The sequence below is a fragment of the Siniperca chuatsi genome, linkage group LG10, assembly GCF_020085105.1.
Source record: "Siniperca chuatsi isolate FFG_IHB_CAS linkage group LG10, ASM2008510v1, whole genome shotgun sequence".
Classification (NCBI taxonomy): Eukaryota; Metazoa; Chordata; class Actinopteri; order Centrarchiformes; family Sinipercidae; genus Siniperca; species Siniperca chuatsi.
This window is the reverse complement of record NC_058051.1, coordinates 29,052,408-29,078,507: the sequence shown is the minus strand read 5'-3', so window position 1 is coordinate 29,078,507 and position 26,100 is coordinate 29,052,408. Positions and strand designations below refer to the sequence as shown.

The following is a 26,100-nucleotide window of genomic DNA, read 5'->3' as shown; positions in this document are numbered from 1 at the left end:
TGACCATATTTTTATGGTAATTACACAAAAGTAATAATAGAATTTGAGGTCATAAATGGAAGTCTTTCCACTTTTTAAATCAAAGAAACTCAGTGAGATAAGAGGCTCGGAAGCAACAGAAACATTTATTTTACAACAGTACATCAGATACTTCATTTACCCACATGTCTGCCTGACAGACGCAAACATGATCAGTCCATGCTAAAAACAGAAAACCTCTACGTCTCTATGTACTGTGCCACTGTGTGTATATACAGCAGGTGTGCCATTTTGCCAATTCATTGTCAAAATGGTTTACATCTAAAATTCTATACATCCCCTTGACATACCAGCTAGTAGTTAATTATTAAAAACTTAAGAAAAATAAAATAAATAAAATAATGCTTCAATATTATTAGAATCTGGTCGCTATATTCACACTTAAATCAGTTATTTTTATTTATGTCATTGTTTTAGATCTAACAATGGAAGTGTCTTGACTCCAGGTTTATGGTTGCCAGGCTTCACGCTGCATTCACTAAGACACTGTTGCGTGTTTGGTCAATAAAGGAAAATTTTAAAAAAAGAAAGGAGGGATTTTGGGGTGAACAATATGGCGTTTGAGTGGTCATATGACATGAAGCACAAAACTAATCAAGTAAAGAGAAATTTGGTTAAAACAGAGCATCTGCAGGTTTCATAAAAACCCTTTAAAAAGGACCCTCAAAACATCTTTCTAATCCTCAATTGGACCAGAAGTCCAGATTAAAAACTGGAAGACAAACTTAAAAACATAATCAGCCTTTTTTTTAACTGTTTACTAGAGCTGACAAACTCTGGTTTGTACTGATGTGGTACTGATGGTTTGTAAAAGCTCTATTTCACTCTTCTTGTGGCCTCAAACTGAAATAGTTTAGGACTTTTAGATTTTTATGACTGCAGATTCCCTGAAACAACCTTCGAAATTTGTGATCGGAGGTTTGGAAGAGGAGGACAGCCATGGAAGAGACTTACTTAGCTCTTATTGCACTCTCTCATGATATGTATAAATACATAATGAACAAAGTGTTTGATTGAGGGAATCAAAGAAAATACAGTGAATAAATTAGCTTGTTTGGTTCAGTGTAGGTGTTTCTTTTTTTGCTTTGTTTACAAAAATCAAATAGTTGACACAAACAACCACAATTTTTTATATTTTCTACTATAGCATAGCTGGAGTGCTACTTGTGTGCGACAAATAAAGAAGAACTACAAATAAAAAAAAGTGTTATACCCTAACTAATCAGTCTGATTGTTGAGGACTGTATAATCTACATAACTGCTGCCACACAAACAAATAAGACTTTGGATATCAATATCCTCCCTTCATTAACAACATAAATAAGAAAAACAAAAACAATGAAAAGCAATACTACAGAGACAAATAGAAGAAGGAAAAAAAAAAGTGTTTAAATTTCTGACCAACTCAAAGAAATACAGTGACGTAAACTCTAAACATACGGTTTACACGACATGTACAGCGTTTTTACTTTCTCACAAAACAAATTGAAAACTAAAAACGAACAAAAAAGGGGCTCAATCAGTGTGTGTGTCTGTTCTTTCGGATGACAGCAGGAGGTCACCGATGTGTGGTAATGTTCTTGTAATGTCTCTACTAATAACACTGGACTCCGCAGTGGTTCCCACAGCAAACACACAGCTTTCATTGTGAACCAGGGAGCTGGGCCCTTCATATGTGGAAGAGAAAGTTTATCGAGGATAAACATAAAAGAAGGAAGAAGGGAAGGGGAAGGGGAAGGGGAAGGGGAAGAGGAAGAGGAAGAGGAGGACCACGGCAAATCTACTGTGCAGTCGAGTTAATAACAAGTCATGTGACTAATTACTGCTACTACTGAGAAACTGAAGCAATATGATTCTAGACATGATGAGAGTAAATGATTACTAGAAGACTTTTTCAGATTTTCTGTGATGGAGCAGAGAAACACACCAGTCACAGTTAACATTTAGCAGTATTATTAGTCTGCTGGCTGATGTGGATTTCCAGCTATCTGTTCAGTCATGGTCACATGTGCCAAAGCTGGTTAAGATTCAGTCCTAGAAGCTGCAGAGTTTCCAGTGTTTCCTCAAGGAAGACGTTTCTGTCTGACTGACTGACTGACAGCTGAATCCTCATATGATTAAACCTGCAGTATAACTGTGCTGGATGTCAGAGAAAGCTGACATGCTAAGGGTAGCTGGATGCCACATTTATCAAAAATAATTAGTTCAAATCTTTAGGTATCTCTCTGAGATGGTAATTAGACTTTCGTGGAGCCCTGTGATAGGCTGATGGTTTCTAAACGTCATCCTTTTGCCACAGCAAAACCTATAAAACTTAGATTTAAGTGAGCAAACTGTTTCAATGGTTCTGTCTGATTTAACTGAGGGGCAATTGATGCCAGCGCGGCACCTGTTGAAGTGTGAGCTGCCCTCTCCATACTCATAGTGGCTCCTCTGGTGAGGGTACTGAGGACAAATAAACACCCCCACCCCCCACCCATTCCTATCAACTCCTCACTGAACATATAGACAGGATCACTGACCTACTTCCAGCCAGCGCTGGGCTGAGAGAGGAGCCTCGACAAGTGTTTCCCAGCGAGCTAAAAGGAGACAGCTGGCTTAGAAGTTTCCGAGTTAATGATTAACAAAATCTAGATTTTTTAAAAGTTCTAGACAACAAGGGTAAAACATTCAAGGTATTAATGTTCTTGTTTAAAAACAAAATTTTGAATGACGTCAAAAACCTCTTTCTTCAGCCTGGTACGACTTGCATAAATTTCCACTTGGTAAATGTAATTTACCAAAAATGTTGATTGATTGTAGTGTTACTCTTGTTTCTCTCTCTGGGTTCATCTTCCATTAGTACATTTCCTAAAATGTAGTCCTCCTGCTCCTCAAACTCCAGACCAGTTTGCAAACAAACAAGGCAGCATCATTTATAAGTTTTTCCACTGTTATCACTTCCTCTTTGTGCTGATGTGTCTCTTTGTTTTGAACAGATTGTCGCGCCCCTTTTTAATTCCCATTCTGTGCACCTGACCGCATCTGACTGACGATTGTTATTAAGCATATTCAGTAGGCGATTTGTTCATTTTTAAACAGGGGGATGGCCCAATGGTACACTCAATTTGCAGTACAAAGATTTGTTTTATTTGAAAAATAGCAACAAAAGTAAAAAAAAAAAAAAAAAAAAAAAAAAAAAAGTTTTTCAGCATTCAAGGGCACTTTTGGTCCAAACTCTGTTAATTTCTGACCCGTCCTCTGTCATGCTGCTGCCGCACTTTCTCTTTCCCCGTCTGCTGTAGAGAATATCGATAAATTGTTGAGAATTATTACATTTTGACGGAGCGTTTTTATTTTAACCATAACCGGCGCAGCTTTTCTAGTCTTTACGGCGCTGCTTTAGCGGCCCGCGAGTCGAGTCAGTGAGCGCACGCACGCACGCACACATGTAGACAGCAGAAACAGCTTTTGATCAAGAATGGACAGACTCTTACATGTTCGATCTTCCCACAGGAAGTTCAAAACCAGTCTGTCTCATATGTTTTATTATTATTAAAAGCGGCAAAGTGAAGCGCCACTACGAGACAAAGCACAGAGCACCTTTTTGGTCATTTTGCTAACAAGGGGGACGGCATCCTCCCTCAAATCGCCTACTGAGCATTTCTGATATCTTTGTCAACGGTCTTTGATTACCCAATCAGGATCTTGTCTGCATTCTGTCTGGTCAGTGTAAAATAACTGTTAGCGGCGCCAAAGAGGTTATGTTTTCGGTGCCGTGTGTTTGTTTGTCAGCAGGATTTTGGAAAAACTACTGGCCCGATTTTGATGAAACTTGGTGGAAGGGTGAAGCACGGGCCAAGGAAGAACCCATTAAACATACAACAAAACATAACAGCCACCTCAGACATCATTGTAGAAACAAATGCAGAAGGAAGAAATAAGCAATCAGAGATGTGATTATTCCAGATTAATCTAGATCTCTGAAAATGTGAACCACGTGAACCATGCAGATCCATAAAAAAAAACATTTTATGGTCACGCTAGCTTCTCTGTCCTCTCCTCTGCGTGTTTGACCGAGGGCGGGGCTCAGCTCCCACACACACACACGCGCACACACACGCACGCACACACACACACACACACACACAGAGCAGAGCAGAGCAGAGAGGCCGCGGTGGAGACAGGTGAAGTGAAGGTAACGTTTCACTCGAGTTGACGGCAACTCCAGTGAAAAGTAGAAAAAGTAGAAAAGGGATATTTCCACCTGCTTTGTCCGTAGTTGTTGTTGTTACAACCACAGCGCTTGTTAAGCTAAAAGTGAATTGTTGCGAACATAGTTTTTCATAACAACTGTTTCTGATAACAAGCTGCCATGTTCATGATGTTATTTCAGTCTAAGCATTTGATATTTGTACATGATAAGTGTTTTCTAGTTACCATATTTTGACATAATGTAATTCTAATAGTTTTGGACAAATATCCAGACATATATAGTGGTTGTGCTTGCAGATTTGCAAGGACTATTGGTTGGCCGTGACAGAGGTCTGCGCTCTCCGAGTGCCCTCCTAGTTTTAAGTAGTCTGTCTATTTTTCATTCTTCACTTTTCTTCCTCCGTCTCCTGTATGTAGTATTTGCTGGTGTGTGTGTATGTGTGGTGTTATTAATTTACCACTGTAGATGAACAGAAAATAACAAATGAAGGATGAGTTGACAAGAAAGGTGTGCGTGTGTGCAGTTTGTGCATCAGTCCTGTGATTGTGGTGGAGCCGGTTGTGTGTGTGCATATTATTGGTTGATACTGTAGCTGTGGTGAACTGTAAGGTGTGAGCTGTATATGCGAGTGTGTATGTGAGTGTTAGTATGCATCGGTCCTGTAGCTTTGGTGGGCATCGGAGGTGAGCTGGGTGGTTTCTGTGGCTGAGGACGGCTGCATCACGATGGGCTCGCCACCATCTGGGGAAGACACACACACACACACACACACACACACACACACACACACGCAAATCAGAACAAAGTCAAAGACAAAGATGCAGAGTGCTATTTAATTTCACTGCATATACTGTACATATCCACCTACTTCATGTATATAAAGTAACCTGTTACATTAATCATTCCATATTTATTCCAGCACTCTTTGCGCTCTGCATCCTTGCACTAATTGCATTCTTGTTTACAATTTACAGAAACAGTTTGACTTGTATATAGACATTGTATGTTTTTTGTTCATTGTTGCTTTTTATAAAGATTTATATACGCATCTATTTTTTTCACCTACTTAAAACCGGAGTCAAATTCCCTGAATGTGTTTACGTACTTGGCCAATAAAGCTGCTTCTGATTTCAACTAGTAACAGTTTAACGAGGCATAATCCACTCATAAAACAGACACATTACATTAGCAAAAACAATTTATAATTCAAATCAATAATTAGCTCCTCAAATGTGACGATATGTTGATTTTCTCAGTTTTACATTCTTGTAAACTGAATATCTTTGGACAAAAAACACAAGCATTTTTAAAAAAGGTGTCAATTTGGGCTCTTGGAAATTATGATTATCAGTTTTTCCACTATAATCTGATTTTGATTGATTATTAAAAAGAGAATTGACAGACTAATCCATTATGAAAATAATAGCTGCATTTGTAATACAAACAGTGTCAAGCAAAAGAGAACTTACAGAAAGGTTATGTTACTAAATCTAGCTCGGGGTTAACATGCTCAAGTGTGGAAAAAATGATGTCTACTGTGGTTGGATCATAGAGGGCTGGACTTTATATTGATTATGATAAAGTGTTGTGTATTTCATTGTCTAAATATCATGTTTAAAATATAAGACTACACAGATGTGAGATTAACACATTTATCCATGTAGTTTTATAAATATACAACATTATATAAAGGGGTCAAAAAAACACACCAAGAAAACTTTCAACAAAGACATCATGGTTAAGCCCCCTCGTACAGCAGCAACATGCGTCCCTGCCCTCACCTCTCTCGTCAGCGGTCATCTGGGCCTCCAGGTCCTCAGGGGAGACGTAGAACTCGGGCTCCTGGTCCATGGGCGGCCGAGGTTTACATTTACCGCAGCAACAGTTACAGCAGCAACACAGGCAACAGCAGAAATAACAGCCTGTGGACAGGCAGCAGAAGACGAACAAGGCCTGTGGGATGAAGAGGGGAGAGACAGAGACAGATATCAAATATTAAACAACTGACCAACTGATGAAGGTAAACGTGGACGAGTACATCCTGGTTATACACTGGAGTAGCAGTGGCATCATGAAGCTACAGGAAACCTAATCAAGAATCAGATCTTTTCCAGGTGTCTAAATCCGTATACAGGTTATGTGCTGTGAAAAGCATCTGGAGTTAAAATGACAAATACAGTCTCGTGCCAACAGAAAGTGTTTACTCCCCCTCTGGCTTTTTCAGGTTTCAGTGTTTTACAACACTGAATCACAGTGGATATAATTTCGGATTTTTTGACACTTGACTCTTTTGACATTTCCACAAAGTGATCTAGATGAAGAACAAATGAACCTTCAAACCTTTTCCCATACCATTTATTCTTGTTTTGTCTTTATTTTTTAACTTTGATTTTGAACTCCAATTGAACTTTTTTTACATGTAACATTTCACAACACACTGCACTTGTATAATGATGAATGTGACATAAAAAGATTGATTTGATTTCCTCACTTGAGCAGCCAGTTGTTTTCAGGACTTGCAAAATAAGATCAATAGAGATCGTCTGTGTTTAATCTAGTTGTAAAAAGTGATTTTAAGTTAAATAGACCTGTACCTGGAAGGTCCAGCTGCTGGTTGGTCAGTTTTCTTGGTAAAAACTGCTTAACGTAGACAAATAAACGTTCCCAAGAAATCTGTGAAAATTACCACCATTGGAACATCCCTCTGAGTACGCTTAACAGTCAGCCACAAAGAAAGAAAGAATGCAGCTAGTTCACAGTGCATGCGTAGGCCTCGCAACCTGTCCCCATCTGTCCATCCTACCTTCGCCCACCAGCTGGACAGAACAAAGTAGGTGTTGACGTTCTCCTCGCCGAACTGCTCTGCGACGTAGAGCCCCAGCGAGCCGTATTTGTCGTAGATGTTCTTCTTGGTGGTGTCGCTCAGGATGGAGTGGGCGTTGTTGATTTCCTTAAACTTTTCGGCTGCCTCTGGGTTGTCCGGGTTCTTATCTGGGTGAAACTTCAATGCCAGTTTCCTGTAAAAAAAAAAAGAAAGAAAAAAAGACAAGAGAGAATGGAGGATCCTTAAAAATGGCACTGAAATGTGACACACAAACACACACAAAAATAATTTTAATGGGCCTTTATCACAGCAGAGTTTTTGACTAGTCGTAGTAGAAAAAGCACAGGTGTTACTGATAACATTAACGATGGCTCTGTTCTTTTAAAGTCTTCCAGTAAGTCCTGACAGAGTGACAGCATGCACAATACCAGGACCTTCAAACTGACGCAGCTAAATGGAATTCATCACTCATTCGTTTTATTATTTACACCTGTGCTTTTCTTAGTGTGACGTGTAAAAAAAGGCATACAGTATGTTGCAGCTTTCAGTCAAGCATATGAAGAAGGTTCATTCAGACAAAGCTATTGTAATGAAATGCTCTTAAATACTTTTAACTTACTTAAAACACTTTTTCCAATATTGAAAGTTACTCCCAATAAAAAGGAAGGCAGCAACTTTAAGACAAAACTGTGTAAAATTTTACCCGTATTTTGCTGTTATTTATTTACATTTTGTCTTAAGCACCATAGCAGGCAGAAAGAAGTGTGTGTTGTGAGCCACAGAGAACTTAAAACATTTATTTTGGAGAAATAAATCTTGTAGTAAGGAGCAGAGATATGAAATGTGGATTAACAGGAACAGAATAACCCAAATTATTTCCCCTTACCTTGTTTACAACACGGAACTCTAAGTAGATGAAGTGCTTCTGATTTTGCTCATTTACAAAAAAGTGAGTATAATTTGTTACAAAATCTGAAGTTTTATACCCTAATATTAATGTCACGTTGTTAGCTATGCTGTTTGGCACTGAATAGGAGAAAAATCCTGAGAGGTTTTTTAACAAACATGATTCAGAAACATATTGCTGTAGCAAAATAACATTAAAGTAATGAAAACCAATATAAACTAGCTATCATCCTATCATGTTGTGCAGGAACTTTCTTTTAAAAGCAAAGAGGAAAATGAAATTGAATGAAACATTTAACATCTTAAAAACCTATTTAAACTCACCATTTAAATGTGGTAAATGCTGTATTCAAGAGCTTAACGAATCAATATGAGAGTGAGGAAAATGTTAATCATTTGCAACCAGAAATATTACACGAACAATTTAAAATACCAGTCAACTTAAATGAACTTATTTCAGGATCCCTTTGACCCACTAAAAGAGTTAACTGGTCACAGGCCTCTGACTCCCTCTAGTGGTTTACAACATAAACCATCAATATTAAAGATGGAGTCTGGGGCTGTTATTCTTGTAGTAATTCCTTGTGTGTGTGGGTGTATAAACAAATACCTGTAACATTTCTTAATGTCCTCTGTCGTGGCGCTCTTGTCGACTCCCAGTATGGCGTACAGCGTTTCTCCTGATGTGGAGAGAGATCTCTGTCTCTGCTGCTCCATGGCCTCTCTCTCTCTCTCTCGTTCCTTGTGTCACTCGCTCCCTCGCTCACTCAGCCTCTCACCTGTCAGGTAAGAAGAAAAACAAGAGGACAAAGAAGCTGATGAGCCAAAGGAGCAAAACAAGTTGCTTTGTTGCTTATTTCCCAGTTCAAGTCCTTTCATTAACCCTTTTGACTTTCCTTCTTGCACATATTCTCTCATACAAATCCAGCATATATAGGCTAAATTTTAAATGACCAAATAACAATCTACAAAAATGTTGAGGGAGCTTTCCCAGTGTGACTGGCAGAATCCATTGCTACTATGTCCGATCCAGTCCCCAAATGCCACGTGACGGTATCAAACTTGTCACCTTTCAGGTATAGGATGCCCACTTGGTCCATTAGGCCTCCCTGCTGCAGATTACACTAAACATGTATTTCCTGGCCTTTAAAGAGGCTTAGGTGGTAAGAAAACCAGGCCTGAGTGTTTTTCATAGGAACAGGGGAAGAGAGGAGTATTTACACAGGATTTCAAGTGAGTAGCTCTTGTGTGAATGTATAAACTTGGCTTTGATATTAGAGAAAGCACCACCAGAACACATTTGGAAGAATTTAGCAGGAAGTAATGATCAAGACCAAATATCACACTCATTCCACCTTTTATACTGAATGTAAAGCTGCGTGTTTTCACGGCCAGATGGTGACTGACTTCTTTGTTAATATGGTGTTGTGGGATTTAAGGGTGTGATGTGTAGAGGAAGTGAAAGGGATAAATTAGTTTAACTAGGGTAACTTAAGTTCAGGTCAGGCAGCCAGGCAGGCAGAGAGATTTATTATCTTCATCCTTATTATCATCCTGAATGAACCTCATGTTTCCAGTAAGGAGCAGCAGTAAACAAGATGCTAAACAGAACTACAAGAACAAGAGTTGGCGGATCTAACAGAAACTTTGTAGTAAAGAAGCAGGAAGTAGGTGAGAGCGTTTAAAGGAATGTTAACTGACAGGTAAGTTTCTGTTATCGTCATTAGCAGGATGACATGCAGCAGCTACTGAACGAACAACTTTGTGGTTCACCTGCCACGGACAAGTAAACTAAAGCTGGGCTCACACTACAGTACTTAAGAAATCCTAACCGACTGTGAAATTGGATTGCATCACGCACATAAGGAGAAATGTTCCTCTCTCTAACATACTCACACACAAATAATGGCATATCACACACTACAGGATATTATTAAGATTATCATGCCAGAGGAACCAATACACCACCTCATGCGCTCTCATGGGGAAGCGGACGTAAACAAAAAATGGAGACGGAGCTGGTGCAACAACTTAACGTTAACGATTTGAAGTCTGGGTGAGGAAATGGAACTGGAGGTGAGATTTTAACTGTCAGTTTTAACATCTGTCAACAGTAGCTAGTATGCTAGCTAACATTAGCCTCAATGGCTAGAAGGTTTACCGCAGTTTCATGTAGGAACTATTGGTAGAAAGAAAATCGTTCCTACATGAACAAGTGGAACAAATGCTCACCTCGGATACTAAAATTATTTATTTGTGAACTTGTTATTTATGTACAAAAAAAGTGTTGTTAAGGCAATACATTTGAGTTTTTTTTACATCCTGAAGGAAATCCACTTCCTCAACTTTGAACTGAGCAGCCCAAACCTGGTTGATATAACCCTGCAGGTTATAACAGCCGGTGTATGGGTTAGCAGGCTTAGAGACGACAATAAGCCAATTCAGCTACACAGACAGACTGGACCAGACCGCTAGGCTTAAATTAACAACAACAACAGGAAAATAAGATGCACGCTGTCTTCACACTAGACCTGCACCTTTCTAATGAGCAATTATCTCACTATGATTCATGGGCTGAATATTGTAACGACAACACGGTTTCCATCACAGACATATCAGCACGGGAGGCTGAAATAATAAAACCAATGTGCTATAAGTTAACTAACTAAGCAACTCCATTGAGCAGTTTCTGGTAATGCCGTGTTCCAGCATGTGTTCTTGGAAATTTGTATATTTATATTTCTGCTTGTGAAGATGCCACTAAGTGACCACTCAAATGACCCAACTGTAGTTACACCTAGGCTTCACCCATTGCTCAAATGTGGTCCAGTTTCACTGAAAAAGTGACAAGTAAACAAGTAAACCTAAATTCCAGGCTTCAGACGGTCCCTTCAGAAAATTACAGGTGACAGACTGGAGCCTGATCAATCCTGATGAACTTTGATGCTGCATGTGTGAGATTAAAAAAAAAAAATCTAGTAACAATACATATTAGCGACTTTTTTAACATTAAAACAATATAAACATATGCATCGCTCAATCACTCACACTACAAAAGTGACATGTTTTGAGTCACATTTTTAGATTGAGTGCAGGGGATAATCTCTGATCGTACACAAAAAGCTACAGGTAACTGTGAAATATAAAAAAAAAAAGACTTAGAAATAAAATAAGACACCAGGCTGCCAAAAATATTTAGATGTTTAAAGTCCTCATTTGTGTCAGCCATTAGTCTAAGTCTAAAGCCCTATATGGCGCCAGATGGCAACCCTACAATGCCTCCACAATGACACGCCTGACAACACATCGATTTAACACCTCCCTAAATCCCGCCCACTGCCATGCCTCGGATTCACCACCCACCTGACTGGGATTAACCAATGAGGGCGATTCATCCGTACCCCCAGGGATTATCAACATACTGAGAGACTGTGCTAGTGTGTGTTTACAGTATGTGTGTGTGTGGTGAATAATCACATCCAACCACAAACACCGTGAGCCTAAACCAAAAGACTCTGCCCACCTGAGCCGGCAGCCAATGAAATTTCGTCTTGTTGAATGAGCATTAAGTCAAGCGGGCCATTCACAGGAAGAAACAGACTGGAAAGAATTAACACATGGTGTAATGAGGGTGACAGCATATGGTCTGTGTCTTAGAGTGTGACTGTGTGTGAGTGACAGACCTAAAATGTGTATGTGTTTCCATACCTGAGTCTCCCTTTTTATTTTTTACTAAATGTTATCCACTGAAGGATTTTCACTGAGCATGTGGTGCACTAGCTCAGCCTCACTCTGCTTCATGTTCATCTGACAACCACAGTCGTTGGTCGGAACTAGAGTGGAAAAACTGACTTTGTTGCATTATAAGTTTGTAAGTATGTAGGTTCACGCCGTCCACCTACAGGCAAAATCCGGTAGGAGTGGTCGATATGGATAAAATCCTCTATCACAATATATGTACTTTATATTGCGATATCAATATATTTCATAATGTAGTAAACTTTCTGGAAAAACTATTAAAAGAAAAATTACCTGATGCGAACAAGATTTGTAAGCCGGGACATCTCTGCAGCACTTCATTATAATGCTGTTTTGTCACACATTTTACCTTTATCAAAACATTGGAGCTTCTGCGATTTGCATATTACACTTGGCCATATTATGATTTTGATAATATTTCGAATAATTGTGCAACCCTAATACCAATCAGAAGTTCCTGAATGGTCCAGCAACACTCGCAAAGTTCGAAAGAAAGAAGAAACTAGTAACGACACTCAAAAAAGATGAAGAACTGATCCACAGAACTGAGATTTTCACATAAAGAGTGCAAGCCCTGCAAAGAAAAAGCCTAGAACAAAACTGAAAACCGGAGATATTTTATGGGATAGCTTCCATGGAATAAACAGCATGGCAAAATGTCTCATATTGCCATATGTGTCTGTAACTTCAGCTCAGAATAACAAGCTTTACTGCACGTGTTCACAACCAAGGAAGAAACAGCTGTATATGAGCATCAGTCCAGACTTTGTTTTGTTTGTTCTGCTCGGCTTTCCAAGGTTGTGTAACTTGGTTCTGCAAGATGTTAACATCGTCTCCATAACAAACAAAACATAACCAAAGGCCTGTGAAAACATGAATAGCTGCCAAACTTGGTGCTGTCTGTATACCCACTGTGACTTGATGTCTGCTTGATCAATATATGAGACGCACATGTACTTAAATCCTGTCACAACATCAGGAGCTTTAAAGCAGAGGAAAGAACAAATAAAAGCAGGAAAAAAGCAAGTAAAATAGAAACATGTGGCAAAAAGCACTTGATGCAACAAATCATGTGCTATTATTAACCAACGTCAGGCTTTGTGTACTGAGGGGGGAAGTGAGCAATGCTGTTTGAAGATTTTAAGCTGAACAGACAGCAGCGATAGAAGGTGGTGCAACCTTTTTTTAAAACAGTCCATGGGCGCAAAAGTTTTTTGTTCTTTGATGACGAACAAGGTTTAAATTGCATTATTCTTCCCAAACTTGAGTTAAACTCACAAGTACGGACCACATAACAGACGCAACCAATAAACCAGCTGGCCCGATACATCCACAAATATTATCTTATGGCAGATATGCTGTTATCAGCATTCATGTAAGAAGAAACTGTAGTACAAAGATATGTTTGAGTTAATTTAGAAACAGTGACTCTATTACATATTTTGTCCACCACAGAGCACTGACAAGTTTATTTTTCAACTGTAAAATGCTCTGCACGGAACATCACAATTTTTTAATAAAAACATTTAAGGGATTCTTATGAAAAATGTTTGTGTTACGCTTTACCATCATCAGGAGCAGGTAGAGGTGTCAGGAAACAACAGGCGCACCTGATATTTATTAAACTGCAACAATGCCTCTGCCCTTTTTTGGAATAACTCTATACTCTAATATGTTTTAAATATCAGTGGATCTCCTGGTTTCTGCAAATATCTGAGTTGGGTTTTTTTTTAAACTCTGCAGTGTTGACATCTGTATTTGCCTCAAAAATCGAGTTCGTTGGGCAAAATTCACAGTCAGGTTCCAGTCATCTGTAGAAGATAACTGGATATCTGTGGAAGTGACTAATTTAAGACATGAAATGCAAACGAACCAAACTAAAAGGTGTTACAATAACATCCTCCACACTTAGTGTGAACCTAGAGTATAGACAACAATTTCACATTCACAACAAGGACTTGCCCAGAACAACAAGTGTGCTACAGTTAAGCACAAAGCAGCTCTATTGGAGAAGTTGGGAGTTTTGGGCCTTGCTTAAGACATGACGTGAGATTACAGAGCAAGATCGGTGGATGACTGACTCACTTCCCTTTACTGGGATTCAAATGTGCAGCTCGCCTGTCATTAGTTCGTTTCACCAGACAAATGGTTGGCGAATATGGTCGTTATCTTACGGTGTGTGTGAAGCTAGAGTCACGATATATGCTTTTTTGTGTGCACTTATTTAAGGCAGTTTTTCTCTTTTATGCCTCTGTGTGTGTGTGTGTGTGTGTGTGTGTGTGTGTGTGTGTGAGGGAGATTGAGAGATAACTGGCCAGGGTTCCTGTTGTTAGTTTGCATCAGAAGAAGCTGTTACTCCACTCACACACCAACAGGTAGACGACAGTAAACTGCAGCCCATATGTTATACAAAAAGGAGACAAGAAAAGCAAGAGATCTTTTGTTAGTGATGGTCCTGTTTTATCTGAAGAAAGTGCTTCCTCTTCGCTGTTTATGTGACAGTTTGCTTAAAGTGGTCGTTTTATGCCCATTTTCAAGTTCATAATTTTATTTTGGGGTTGTACCAGAATGGGTTGACATGGTTTCATTTTCATAAAAACACCATATTTTTGCCCATTCTGCACATTGCTGCAGCAACCGAGTGAGGCATCTCACTTCTATTCGATCTTTGTTGGGAGTAGTGCGCAGCACCTAGGTAAGGACTACTAGTCAATCAGAAGCAGTGTAGGGCGGGTCCTGACCAGCAAGGTAGTGTGATCCGAAACAAAGCTGCTCCAGCCGGTAACTATGGTGTCGCTTCAGCCAGTAACTATGGCTTCGCTCCAGCCGGTAACTATGGTGTCGCTTCAGCCAGTAACTATGGCTTCGCTCCAGCCGGTAACTATGGCTTCAGCCAGTAACTATGGCTTCGCTCCAGCCGGTAACTATGGCATCGCTCCAGCCGGTAACTATGGCTTCAGCCGGTAACTATGGCTTTGCTCCAGCCGGTAACTATGGCATCGCTCCAGCCGGTAACTATGGCTTCAGCCGGTAACTATGGCTTCGCTCCAGCCGGTAACTATGGCTTCAGCCGGTAACTATGGCTTCGCTCCAGCCGGTAACTATGGCTTCAGCCGGTAACTATGGCTTCGCTCCAGCCGTACATGTTCCAACAACCTGAACCAGCTTCACAACCGAGACTGGAGCAAGAGTTTCAGAGTGGTAAGTTATTAATCTGTAACTAATTTATCTTTCATAGGTAACGTTTTAACTGTGCACTGTCTCGCCATCACAGTAACTTTATGTCCATTGGCTGCCTGGAGGGTATCTAATGTTATTTTAATTTCATATGTACTTGTGGAAACTGCTCAATTTGTGCATTATGACACGTGTTACATAGTGATGTAGATACGTTATAGAAGTAAAGGCTGGACTACAATCGAGCTGTTTTCAGGCAGTTCAGGAGCAGCGTTTCCTGTGGGAGAGGGTAACGCCCATTGGGGTGGACTTTGGGCACAAAAAAGATATATAAACACAATAAAAGGAAAGGGAAAACAGCAAAAAGCATAATATGACCACTTTAAAGATTAGATCCGACACTTCCTGTGGGCAAAAAAAGTGTCACTATCTCAAAAATCTCAGATAATTGTGACATGACAGTGACTTGCGAATATGTTTATACCTCAGAATGATAATGAAAAGCCAGGAGGGGTATAAAAAAGTCTCACGTTTCTGTGGTGTTCATGTCATGAGTCCAATGTGCGAAACATTGCAAACATCAAAACACAGGATATCAGAAGTGTTGTGAAATAGATGTTGATTTTATAATGTTCTGTGCCGTACACTGATGGTAGCACCAGGGTAAAGTACAGCAAGAGAGGTGTTTGACTGACTGTAGATAATTACGTTGCTATAATGCTGACAAACCTATAAATACTGTAAAAAAAAAACAAAAAAAAAACCCCAACAACAATAAAATCAGCATCAAGCATTTAATTATAACTATGGTTATCAAGAACTTGGCTGTGTCATGATTTAGCTAGACAAATACTGTATCGACATAATGACCACTCACACTCCAGTGTACAGTATAACTTCAAGTAAACAAGCAATCTCGGCCAAAACCCATTCCTAATGGGATAAGTGTGTGTGTGTGTGTGTGTGTGTGTGTGTGTGTGCGCGTCCCCTCACTTTCAGTCTGGTATTAAACCTCCGTTTACCCAGGGAAGGTTCACACCAAAGCGCTTTCCCAGATACAAACAGAGACACTCACTGTTCAACACACCCTGTCTTTAACTCGGTCAGTATATACTGTGTGATACTGTATGTGTGGTTGTTTTAAGGGACTGCTATGTAACGTCATCTCCTTCTGTGGTTTCGCTGTTTTGGGAATCTATCGGGCAGCCTACTGGTTCACTGGCTAAACGTTTTGTGTCTTGTTGTTATTGTTGTCTTGTATTTTCTGTGGAGAGTTTGGTTCCAAAGCTGCTGATGGATCCAGCATGTGCCTCTCAAAATCTGAATCATTGCAATCTTTGGCTTCATATCATTTCACGGTTACAGAAGCAGACACCACTACAAGACATGGTGTAGGGAGCAAAAGACAAGTTAAATAAAATAGAAATAAGTAGCATATAAAGAAGTGAGACACAGTCCACAATAAAATAAATATAAAAGTTATTTTGTCAGTTCCTTGCCTACTTTAAAAACACACTAACAACCAAATACAGATTTTTAAAGATGAGAATAAAGAGGAAAGAAGCAGAATAAAACATGTTCTGTGCATTGTCAACGTTTTAACGAAGAGACTTAATTCTCTCGATGCCACTGTTATTAGTGGCAAAATATCTGCTTGTTGGTATATTTTGTTTAATTCACATTACATCTGCTGTATCTGGAAGTAGTTTCAATATTGCGTGTAATGTTAAATGCATAAGCAGTAAATTTGCTTTAGTGACTTCCTGTTCCAGGGAATAATAGCTGATAATAATAATTAAGGTCTGGTTTTTATTTTTGAATTTGTCTCGGTCGCTTCCCTGTGTAGTCACTGTGGACAAAAGTATTAATAGTAGTAATTTCTCTCCTTGTTATGAACAGGAAGAAAAATAAAAAGTCCTGGAAAAACAGTTACAGAATGTAACCAGGAATGCAAGGCGAATCACCAACAGCTGTTTCTTAAACAGTGTAAAAATGTTTAGTGGTGAAATTTCCCTTTAGGCCTTTATACAGCAGTTTTCAGCTCTGCTTTCATTTGTTCTAAACCGATCTGCTTCCCTCGCTGCTGGATGGATCATTAGTCAGTATTATTGACCACACCAGCCACCAGCTGCTGTATGTACACACACACACACACACACACACACACACACACACACACACACACACACACACACACACACACACACGCACACACACACGCTGTACTTTGCCAAAATGAAGTACAGAAAGTGGAAATGGAATGTAAATTATGCAGGGAACATATTATACTTCTCAAACTCTCCATCTCTTTTGCTGACGACTGCACAATATTGATAGATTAATAAATAATGAAAACAACTGTTAATTTCATCCTTATTTCCACCAATTCATTAATTTAAAACGTGCATTTTCATCCTTCTCTCTGTTCCTATCATCACTCTTTGTAATGATTAAGATCAGGATTCCTAAAGTGAATAAAATTGGCAAATTCAGATTCATTTAGATTTACATAATAATGTCCAGGCTGAAACAGTGAAGTAACACAACTAAGCAAAAACTCTTTCTGACATATTTGGGAAGCCAGTTAAGTGTCACAAATTATAAAAAGAAAATGTCACGTCACCCTTTCCTAGAGCCGAAGGTGACGTCTTCTAAATTGCTTGTTTTGTTTGACCAACAGTCAAACACCCAAAGATATTTAGTTTACTTTCACATAAGAAAGAGAAATGCAGAAAATCTTCAACGATTGAGAAGCTGGAACTGTTAAATGTTGATCGATTATCAAACTAGCTGCTGATCAACTAATCATAGGTCCAGCTTAACTTATTATACTTACTTACCATATTATTGTCAAATATGCTTAGCAACCAAACATGGGGTTTCCCAGTTTATTATCATATGACTCCCCAGCTGATGAAGATGCATCTGATTCTCATTTGATGTTTTTTATGCCATTTCAAACATTTGATTGAAATCTTGCATGACACTTGGATAAAAATACAGCTCCTGCCTCTCTCCGTCCCATTTTCTCTCCATATCTGGACCTTCTCTACCACTGTGTCAATCTTTCTCTCGCTTTGCCTTTTTCTCCACACCCTCTTCACCAGTTGACATCCATCTTACACTTCTCCTCCATCACTCATACCATCAGTACATGTTTCCTCCTCCCTCTCCCTCTTCTGCTTTACACCTTTGTCATCACTTCCTCATTAACGTGTCACCCCGTCTCTTTCCTAATTTTCCTTTGATATTTTTTCTCCGTCCTCTCAACTCCAAACTCCATCTTTCCTCCGAGTGTTTACGCTTCTCCTCCTTTTCCTTCTCATTTCACCCCGTTTAGCCCTATTAAGATAGCATTGGTATTACATGGTGATCGTTAATTATTGAATTACTGAATTTATTGAAAACATTCTTCTAAAAGCCTTTAGCAAATAGATAGACACTGCTCATTTAAATGAAAAAGAGTGAGGTTCAATTTGCTATATTATATCGTATTATCAAGGAAACGTTAACAGCCTTTTACACTGGAGGTTACACAGACTAACATCCTCTTCAGCTCCTCTCTGCTCAGATATTAATCTCTAAGTGGTCTTTCGGGAATTTGACCACAACTCCTGCCTGCTGTTATCAATATTACTCTCATAACGGAGTACAAATGCAATTAATTGCCGAACACCAAACACTTCCTGGTTTCAGCTTCTAAAATGTGATGATTTTTGGCCCTTTGTTTGACATATTTGATGTGCACTGGTCTTTATTTTTGCTATTTTACAGACTAAACAATGAACTGAAATAACAAGACGAACAATCAAAAATACAAGTAAAAAAAGTTGCAGACATGAGAGTAGAAAAACTGGTAAACAGAGACACAGTAAGACAGAGGAAAGTACATATTATATTCATATGATTTAACTATTAGCCACTCCAACGCACTTGATGTTCTGAGGATTTTATAGTTAAATGCAAATGAGGCTTCGCACAGAAAAACGATAAGAAAAAGGGACAGTTAGCGCAAAAGTCAGTCAGTGATTCTTGATTGTAAGAGGGTGCCATTCTTCGTTCATTGAGATCAGGTTACTAACACACACACACACACCATTCCTGCCTGAAAATCAATAAATGATAATGCGACCTCGATGCTGCGACTGACACAGTAAACACAGCTGCCTCGCACATGCATGCAGGGCAGGAAACGATCCACTGACACATATTTACTAAACAGTGTAGTATAAAACAATAATGCTTTAGATGATTTTTAAAACGCATCCCCTCCCCTTTGGTTTCTTTGCCCGTGCGAGAACAGTGAAATTCCAAGTTGGAGCAAGGAATCTCATAGCCTGGGTCCAGACATCAACTCAAACAGGTCTGGTGTTGTGCTCATTGATGGCTGTTTACCCAGTTGGAAAAACAACTGAGCCAATCAGAGCTTTATATGAGATTAAGAACAGGAATGTCTTCTTCCTGTGCCAGAGCCCAAACAATAGCGCGACATGGATGGATGGATGGATGGATGAGATCAAAGCAGCTGTACAGGTTGCCGTATCGCATGTCAACTTACCGAAGTAAATACTCAACATATTTCTTCAAATCGTCATGAACAACGTTAACTGCTGGCATCTGCTACCACAGACTCTGTGTTGACTGAACACGATGTCGACAAGACGGATATGTAACTTGCTGTACTAAGAATCTCCACTATATTCCAAGAGAAGTGTGGTGTGGTTTGAGTACAAACATCCCACAAGCCCATAATACAAAGTGAGTAATTTGGCTTTGATTTGTCTATGAAGAATCTCAGTCATCGTGACATATCCATAAGTTACCTTTGACTTGGTACTTATTAGGAGAATCATGCTACCATTTAATAGTCAGCACTTGGATAGCTGAGCATAACAAAATAAAACTGAGGGCCAACTTCTTCAAAGAACGCAGAAACAAAATCAAGCTGAGCACAACGTGCACACACACACACACACACACACACACACACACACACACACACACACACACACCTCTCCTCAGCCTGCTTCCCCATCAGTCTCTACATCTTGGCACAGGGATGCTGTGAGGCAAAAAGGCAAATCCAATTCATTAGCTAATGTCCAATCAGCTGTCTGTCGGCATTCGTGCATGAGCTTTCTCAAAGGACACACACATGCTAAAAGTGCATGAGAAGACCTTACAGTAATGACCTGGACTCTGCTACAGCCACACTGGGCAAACTGTACTCTCCAATGGAAGGAGTGCAGTCACCAATCACTGCATAGAAGTCATCTTAAAATGACTTTGAAAAGCTGTAATCAGCAACTGTTTAACATTTTTGCTAGATAAATAAGTACAATTCTTATTCACTGATAATTTACACACATTTGTCTGTCACTTGACCAATTTATTGATCAATTATTCATGTCAGCAGTGCTTCATAGGTGTACAGTCTAGTCAAACACTTCAGTTGGTCTGTCAATGTCAACAGTCCAAGAAAATGAGGCTGCAACTAACTATTATTATCACTAAATTACTTGATTATTTTCATTTGGTCAATAAAATATGACCAACAGGCTAAAACCCAAAGAGATTCAGTAGAATAAATTACATCAGAAAAAGAAAAGCAGCAAATCCACACAATTTAAAAGCCGGAACGAGGGTACGTTCGGCATTTGAGCTTGAAAAATAACTTTTAATAGTAATCAACTCTGCTTAAATGAGCTGCATTTCACATTTATAAATAAAAATCAATTCAGATGTGGTCATTTCAACAGGGCTGCCAGTGTGCATACCCAGAACTGTTAACACCATCCCATTTCTCCATAGTTGAGAAAGTTGAGGTGCCCTTAGGCAAGGCACTACATGTCTGCCTGTCTGGCAGACCTGCTCAGCGCTCAACAAAAGAAGACTATGGTTGCACCAGTCAGCTCAGGAGTAACTGAGAAGCCAGCACTGCTAAAAATAGTCTTCTATTCTCATCTTGATAAAATACGGTCCCTGCACAAATTGTGTTTTAATTAACAGGTTTTCTGCCAAACTCTCACATTACAGCCTCTCTCATCATGTTATTCATTATTAGGTCATTTCACAGAGGAACTTTGTACTTCATGCAGAAACACTGCAGAGCACATCCATGATCCACCAGAACAGATCTATGTCGAATCACTGTCAAAGATCAGAGAGGGGGGAGAGGAATGACAAAGGAAAAACAAGGCGAGGGGGAGTCAAAAGTGATGAAGATGGAACGACAGAGGTAGACTGAGGGGAGACAGCTGGGTCAGGGAGACAGACAGAAAGAAGGGATTGGTTCAGCGTGAGAAAGAGAGGGAGACAGAAAGGGTGAAGTCGCAGGAGAAGGGAAAGTGAAGGTGAATATTTGACAGCCCCATGTGACTTGTGATCACGGGACTGTTACACCATCCTGTCTAGAAGACACGCTCATGACAAGACTCATGAGCTGAGGCTATCAGCAGCCACAATCATTCATTCAAAAGGGGAAACGGTGCTTTTCCATTTCTCTGATTAGGAGGGTGATACTCAACTGTAGATGGTAAACTACATTCTGATCACTCAGACAAACTAATGAATGCTTTTCTTGGGTCTCTACATGCAGTTTGAGGTGTTTGATGATGAGATTTGCCTTGTTCTACTTGACTGGATGTCAATGGGATCAAGTAGCAGCCCTAAAGTAGGGAAAACAACTGCAAAGATGAATGGCTTGTCCTAACTAAAGTAGATTATTTATAAAGTCACTTGCTTCATTATGAAAAATAGGAAATGAGATATCAAATTTAAATCCACTTCCTGTTTACATGTGCTGCCTTTCAGAAATGGCCCACTTAGCGGTCACCAACTCAACAGTTAACGATACTATTCTAGAAATCCTAACACTGGGATAAACTAAAGCTATTTCACACCGACAAGTAAAACTGACCTGACTCTTTGATTTCTTTCACCACACAACTAGGTGTGGGCAAAGGATTAGCACTGTCAGATAGCCTGCCATATACTTTCTTGATTGATAAATTAACCGTGTAGTGTATGACATGTCAAAAAAAAAAAAAAAAAAAAAAGACACAAATGTCCATCAAATAGCTTGTTTTGTCCAAACAACAATTCAACAAACAAAAGATCTTAAATTTACAAAAGATTTAAAGTAGAGTTTAAAGTAGAGAAAAGCAGCAAATCATCCTATTTGAGAAGCCGGAACAAGCAAATGTTTGGCATTTTTGCTTGACTGAAACACTTTATCGATAATTAAATTTTTTTGCGGATTTCTTTTCTGTCGATTGACTAGTTGATTAACTGATTAAGCCTTTCAGCTCTAGTTTACTTGCAAAAGTGGTAGCTGATGACAGAATTTACAGAATCTGGCTGCTGGTGATTTCCCAACTGATTTCCACTTTCTTGAGCTTTCTTGACCTGTCTTCCCAGGATCCTAACTGTGTAATGATGTAGTTGTGAGCCAGGACCCATCGCAGTTTAAGAACACTCTCCCCGCAAAAGAAACCCCCCACAACTAATCTCATTGCAGTGCATAACTCATTAATCAACAAAAATGGCAAGAAAGCTGCGAATGCACTGCTCTCTGTGGATTAAAACTTTGAATAATGTTGCAGAAGGGCAACATGCACGAAATGTTCACCCAACAGAAAACAGCGTTCACCCCTCTGTGAGCCTGCATTCGTCTATAACTCTTCTGATTCTAATGTCAGAGACTGAATACGAACCCTGCCAGCCTTCTCTGTCAGGATACAAATATCAATACCAAATACCAGTGAGCCAAAGTAGAAATCCCAGCTGGGAGATAATTTTAGGTTTTCAAGGGTCACAGCAGAAACACTCTTGACAGGAAACTGTCACATTGCACCACAGCTAATCTAACTTACTCAAGTTTAGAATAGGCACAATAAATTAGGTAAATGATATAGCTATGATAAAATAAAAAAAAAATCCTAATTAAACACAGAACAGAAACAAGTTGCTATTTTAAAGGATTTGCAAAATTTCAAAATTGTACATCCCATTATCCACAGTTGCTAACAAACTTTATTAATCTACATTTCTATATTGACATAGGCGTATAAACTATTTATACTTTAAGTTTGTCAAAGTGGTCCTTAGGAGAGCTGAAACTTTAATTGATTCATTGTTTGAGTCATTTTACAAGCAAAAACTTGAAACTTTCTCTGGTTCCAGCTTCTCAAATGTGAGGATTTGCTGCTTTTCTCTGTTTTATGTCATTGCTAATTAAACATTGCACAAAACAAGGTCTGAAGACATCACAGCCTACCTGATTAACAAATTAATTGAAACAATTGCCAGATTAATCGATAATGAAAACAACTGTTAGCTGCAGACCTAGTTTTTATAACAAAATAAGTGAACTGAACCACATTTAGTTCCCAGTGTATCTGCAGCGTGGCAGCAGTGATAATCTCCCTCTCTGACCTACTGCTGGCCTGTTATCTAGGTGTAACCTGATTTGTTGTGACTGGCTTTTATATGAGTCACTGATGACCACTTGTACCACAGCCCGTGCTGCTGACATCATCCACCATCACCCGTTCCCCACAACCCTTACACAGACCAGCTGACCCAGAAAAATAATATGATTTGGTAAAATGTTTCCTTGACATGTACTGTAAACTAAAGCTGACTCAGATATGACATTTTTAAGAGATGACTTGCCGGAAAGGGCCGCTCCCTGACGTTGATGCAATTTATGCATCATTTAAGCACTTGAAATGAATGAAAACATCATGCATTTAAACAGATAGACAGTCACGCCTCTGAATTCATAAAGCTGAAGTACGATGGATGTTAAAATACTTTCCTGTCTGCCTGTGAGATGCACCTGATAATGCCATTTTCTAAAAAGGCTTGTGCAGTACCTGGACAGAAGGGCAGCTGGTGCGACGTACTGATCACAGCATTTAATAAATTAGTCACAACAGGCATTTTCAGTTGTAGAAACTATTACACCAATGTGTGCAAATGATCTGAAACTACAAAACTACAAATATATATATATATATATATATATATATATATATATATATATATATATATATATATATATATATATAAAAATCATGTTTAGTTGTGCGTACAAGTAATTGATCTTCTTCACTAACTATAAAGATACAGCAGAACATTTTTCTCACAGAAGACTTTCATTACAGAAAGCTTATCTTAATCAAAGTGCTGGTCACATTATCTAAAAATACACAAATTGCTTTTCAGTTACCAACTGTACTGTTATCAGCTCTTACACTGACATTGACTCTTTGCTAATGCTTGTGTTTTTTTTTTTATTCTGCTTCTATTCTCCTGCTAGTTTGACAGTTATATTAAGTGACATGCTGCCAGAAGAAATCATCTGATTATCAACTGATTGTTAAACAAAACCAACACCATGCAGATACAGTACATTATAGCAACATCACTAAAATCTGCAACCAATACATAGCAACAAAGCAACTTAAAATTATAACTGAAAAAAATGCATGATGATGAATCTGACTGGAACATATTACTTAACAAGACTTTGATGGGCACAGTTGGGAGTGAAAAGGTGAAAGAACTGCTGCATTGCCTGCTCAGGAAAACATACCAGCATGACTTATAGCGGAGGACAGGGCTACTGCCTGCAATTTGATTTAAAAGATTACAATTGCAGTTAATGATAGATCCAAAGTGGCTGACCTAAAATGAAATGTTTACAACATCTAGTGCCATAAACATGCCTGCACCCACGCAGTCAGCCAAGTTTGCAATACCAGCTGCCATTCCATATACACATCACATGAGGACAGAAAAAGGCAGCAGCTCTGCTCCAGCTATTTTAGATCCGCTCGTAAGGAAACCAATAATAGGAACTGCCCCATTAAGAACAAAACAATGGAAATAATTTAGACTAGTTAGCTATAGATTCTTAAATAGCTTGGCTAGTTTGTTGACACGCTATTAATCAACTTGCAAGGGAAGTTGCACCTGTCTCTCCAACATTTCTCCACAGACAGGCGAGATCAAAAAACACATTCAGACTACAAATACGGATTTATGCCGTGATGTCCCCCTCACTGTTTTACTCAAGATTGACCACATCAGTCACGTTTGAAACCCACAATAATCGATATGTCGCCCCGGGATCAGAATCCAACGTCTGCTTGCCCTCACGTACCGTAGGGCTCTCGGTTCGTGACCGAACTAGAAAATACCGGTCGGCTCGGGAATCAAATCGTGGTTAAAGCGGATAATCTCCAGGCACCGCATCAAAGGAACACACACAGCATCCATGTTGGTTAGCCAGTCCATAGCCTAGCCTGCACTGTGAGATATGCCTGGTTTGAATAAGCCAGCTAGCATTTAGCTCGCTAACTAATCCAAGGGCAGCAAAGCTGACTAATGTTAGCCCACTAGCTAACTCTGAGCATTTCTTACCTTTTTTTTTTCCAACCCCGGGCAGTGTGGCTTCTGTATTTTGTTTTGGTTTTTTTTTTAAAGAAAAGCGTATCTCGATTTTTATAACACTCGCATCCCAGTTCAGCTTTGCTTTCTGCCGCTAAACCATTCAAACGGCTCGTAGTACAGCCACTGAGCTAACGGCTACAGCGAGAGGGAACAAGCTGTCAATCCGTGTGGAGCGGTCGCGCAGAAACCCTCCCACTCCCCCCTCTGATGGCGACGCCTTGGCCACGCCCAGAACCAATTTCATTGGTCGCCCCCCAAAAATGGATGTAGTCTTCATCTCACGCGGGTCCTAAAGCAGTTCTTACCTCTGATAATGTTAGGATAAATTAAATTAAATGTCATTCCTGATGTTGGCCTCCTTAATAACATTTAATATACATTAAATACGTTTAGTGTCTTTGAGGTTTATGAAGTGTTGTATTAATGAACTGCATCGTCACCATCATCATCATCACTATTATTATTATTATTATTATTACATTAGTGACATAATAATACTTCCATCCACCCATACTTCATGTTGAGCCCCGAAGACAAAGGTCTGGTACAAGCAGCAGAACACCATTTTCACAATGTTCATTGAAACACAGTACATTTTGAGTGAAAATGATTTGAGTTTTTAAATGTGTAATTAGGACAATACACGGTCACATTGTCCCAGAATAAAATGCATGGTGTTTCTAACGTTGGCGTAACCTTGTAGTTAGATTGTAGCTGAGGATAAGACATAATCTTAGTT

The 26,100-nt window shown here is 39.3% G+C and overlaps 1 protein-coding gene across 1 annotated transcript; it reads right to left on the bottom strand.

Annotated features, from left to right (window-relative positions):
* Nucleotides 1–106: 106 nt before the first annotated feature.
* Nucleotides 107–25,549, bottom strand: dnajc5ab (DnaJ (Hsp40) homolog, subfamily C, member 5ab). Its single transcript, XM_044210159.1, has 5 exons — nucleotides 25,333–25,549; nucleotides 8,575–8,745; nucleotides 7,038–7,251; nucleotides 6,016–6,187; nucleotides 107–4,975 (listed from the first exon to the last, which is right to left on the bottom strand). The coding sequence occupies exons 2-5, from the start codon at nucleotides 8,679–8,681 to the stop codon at nucleotides 4,878–4,880; spliced, it is 591 nt and encodes a 196-aa protein (XP_044066094.1). The 5' UTR covers nucleotides 8,682–8,745; nucleotides 25,333–25,549; the 3' UTR covers nucleotides 107–4,877.
* Between the last annotated feature and the right edge of the window lie 551 nt (nucleotides 25,550–26,100).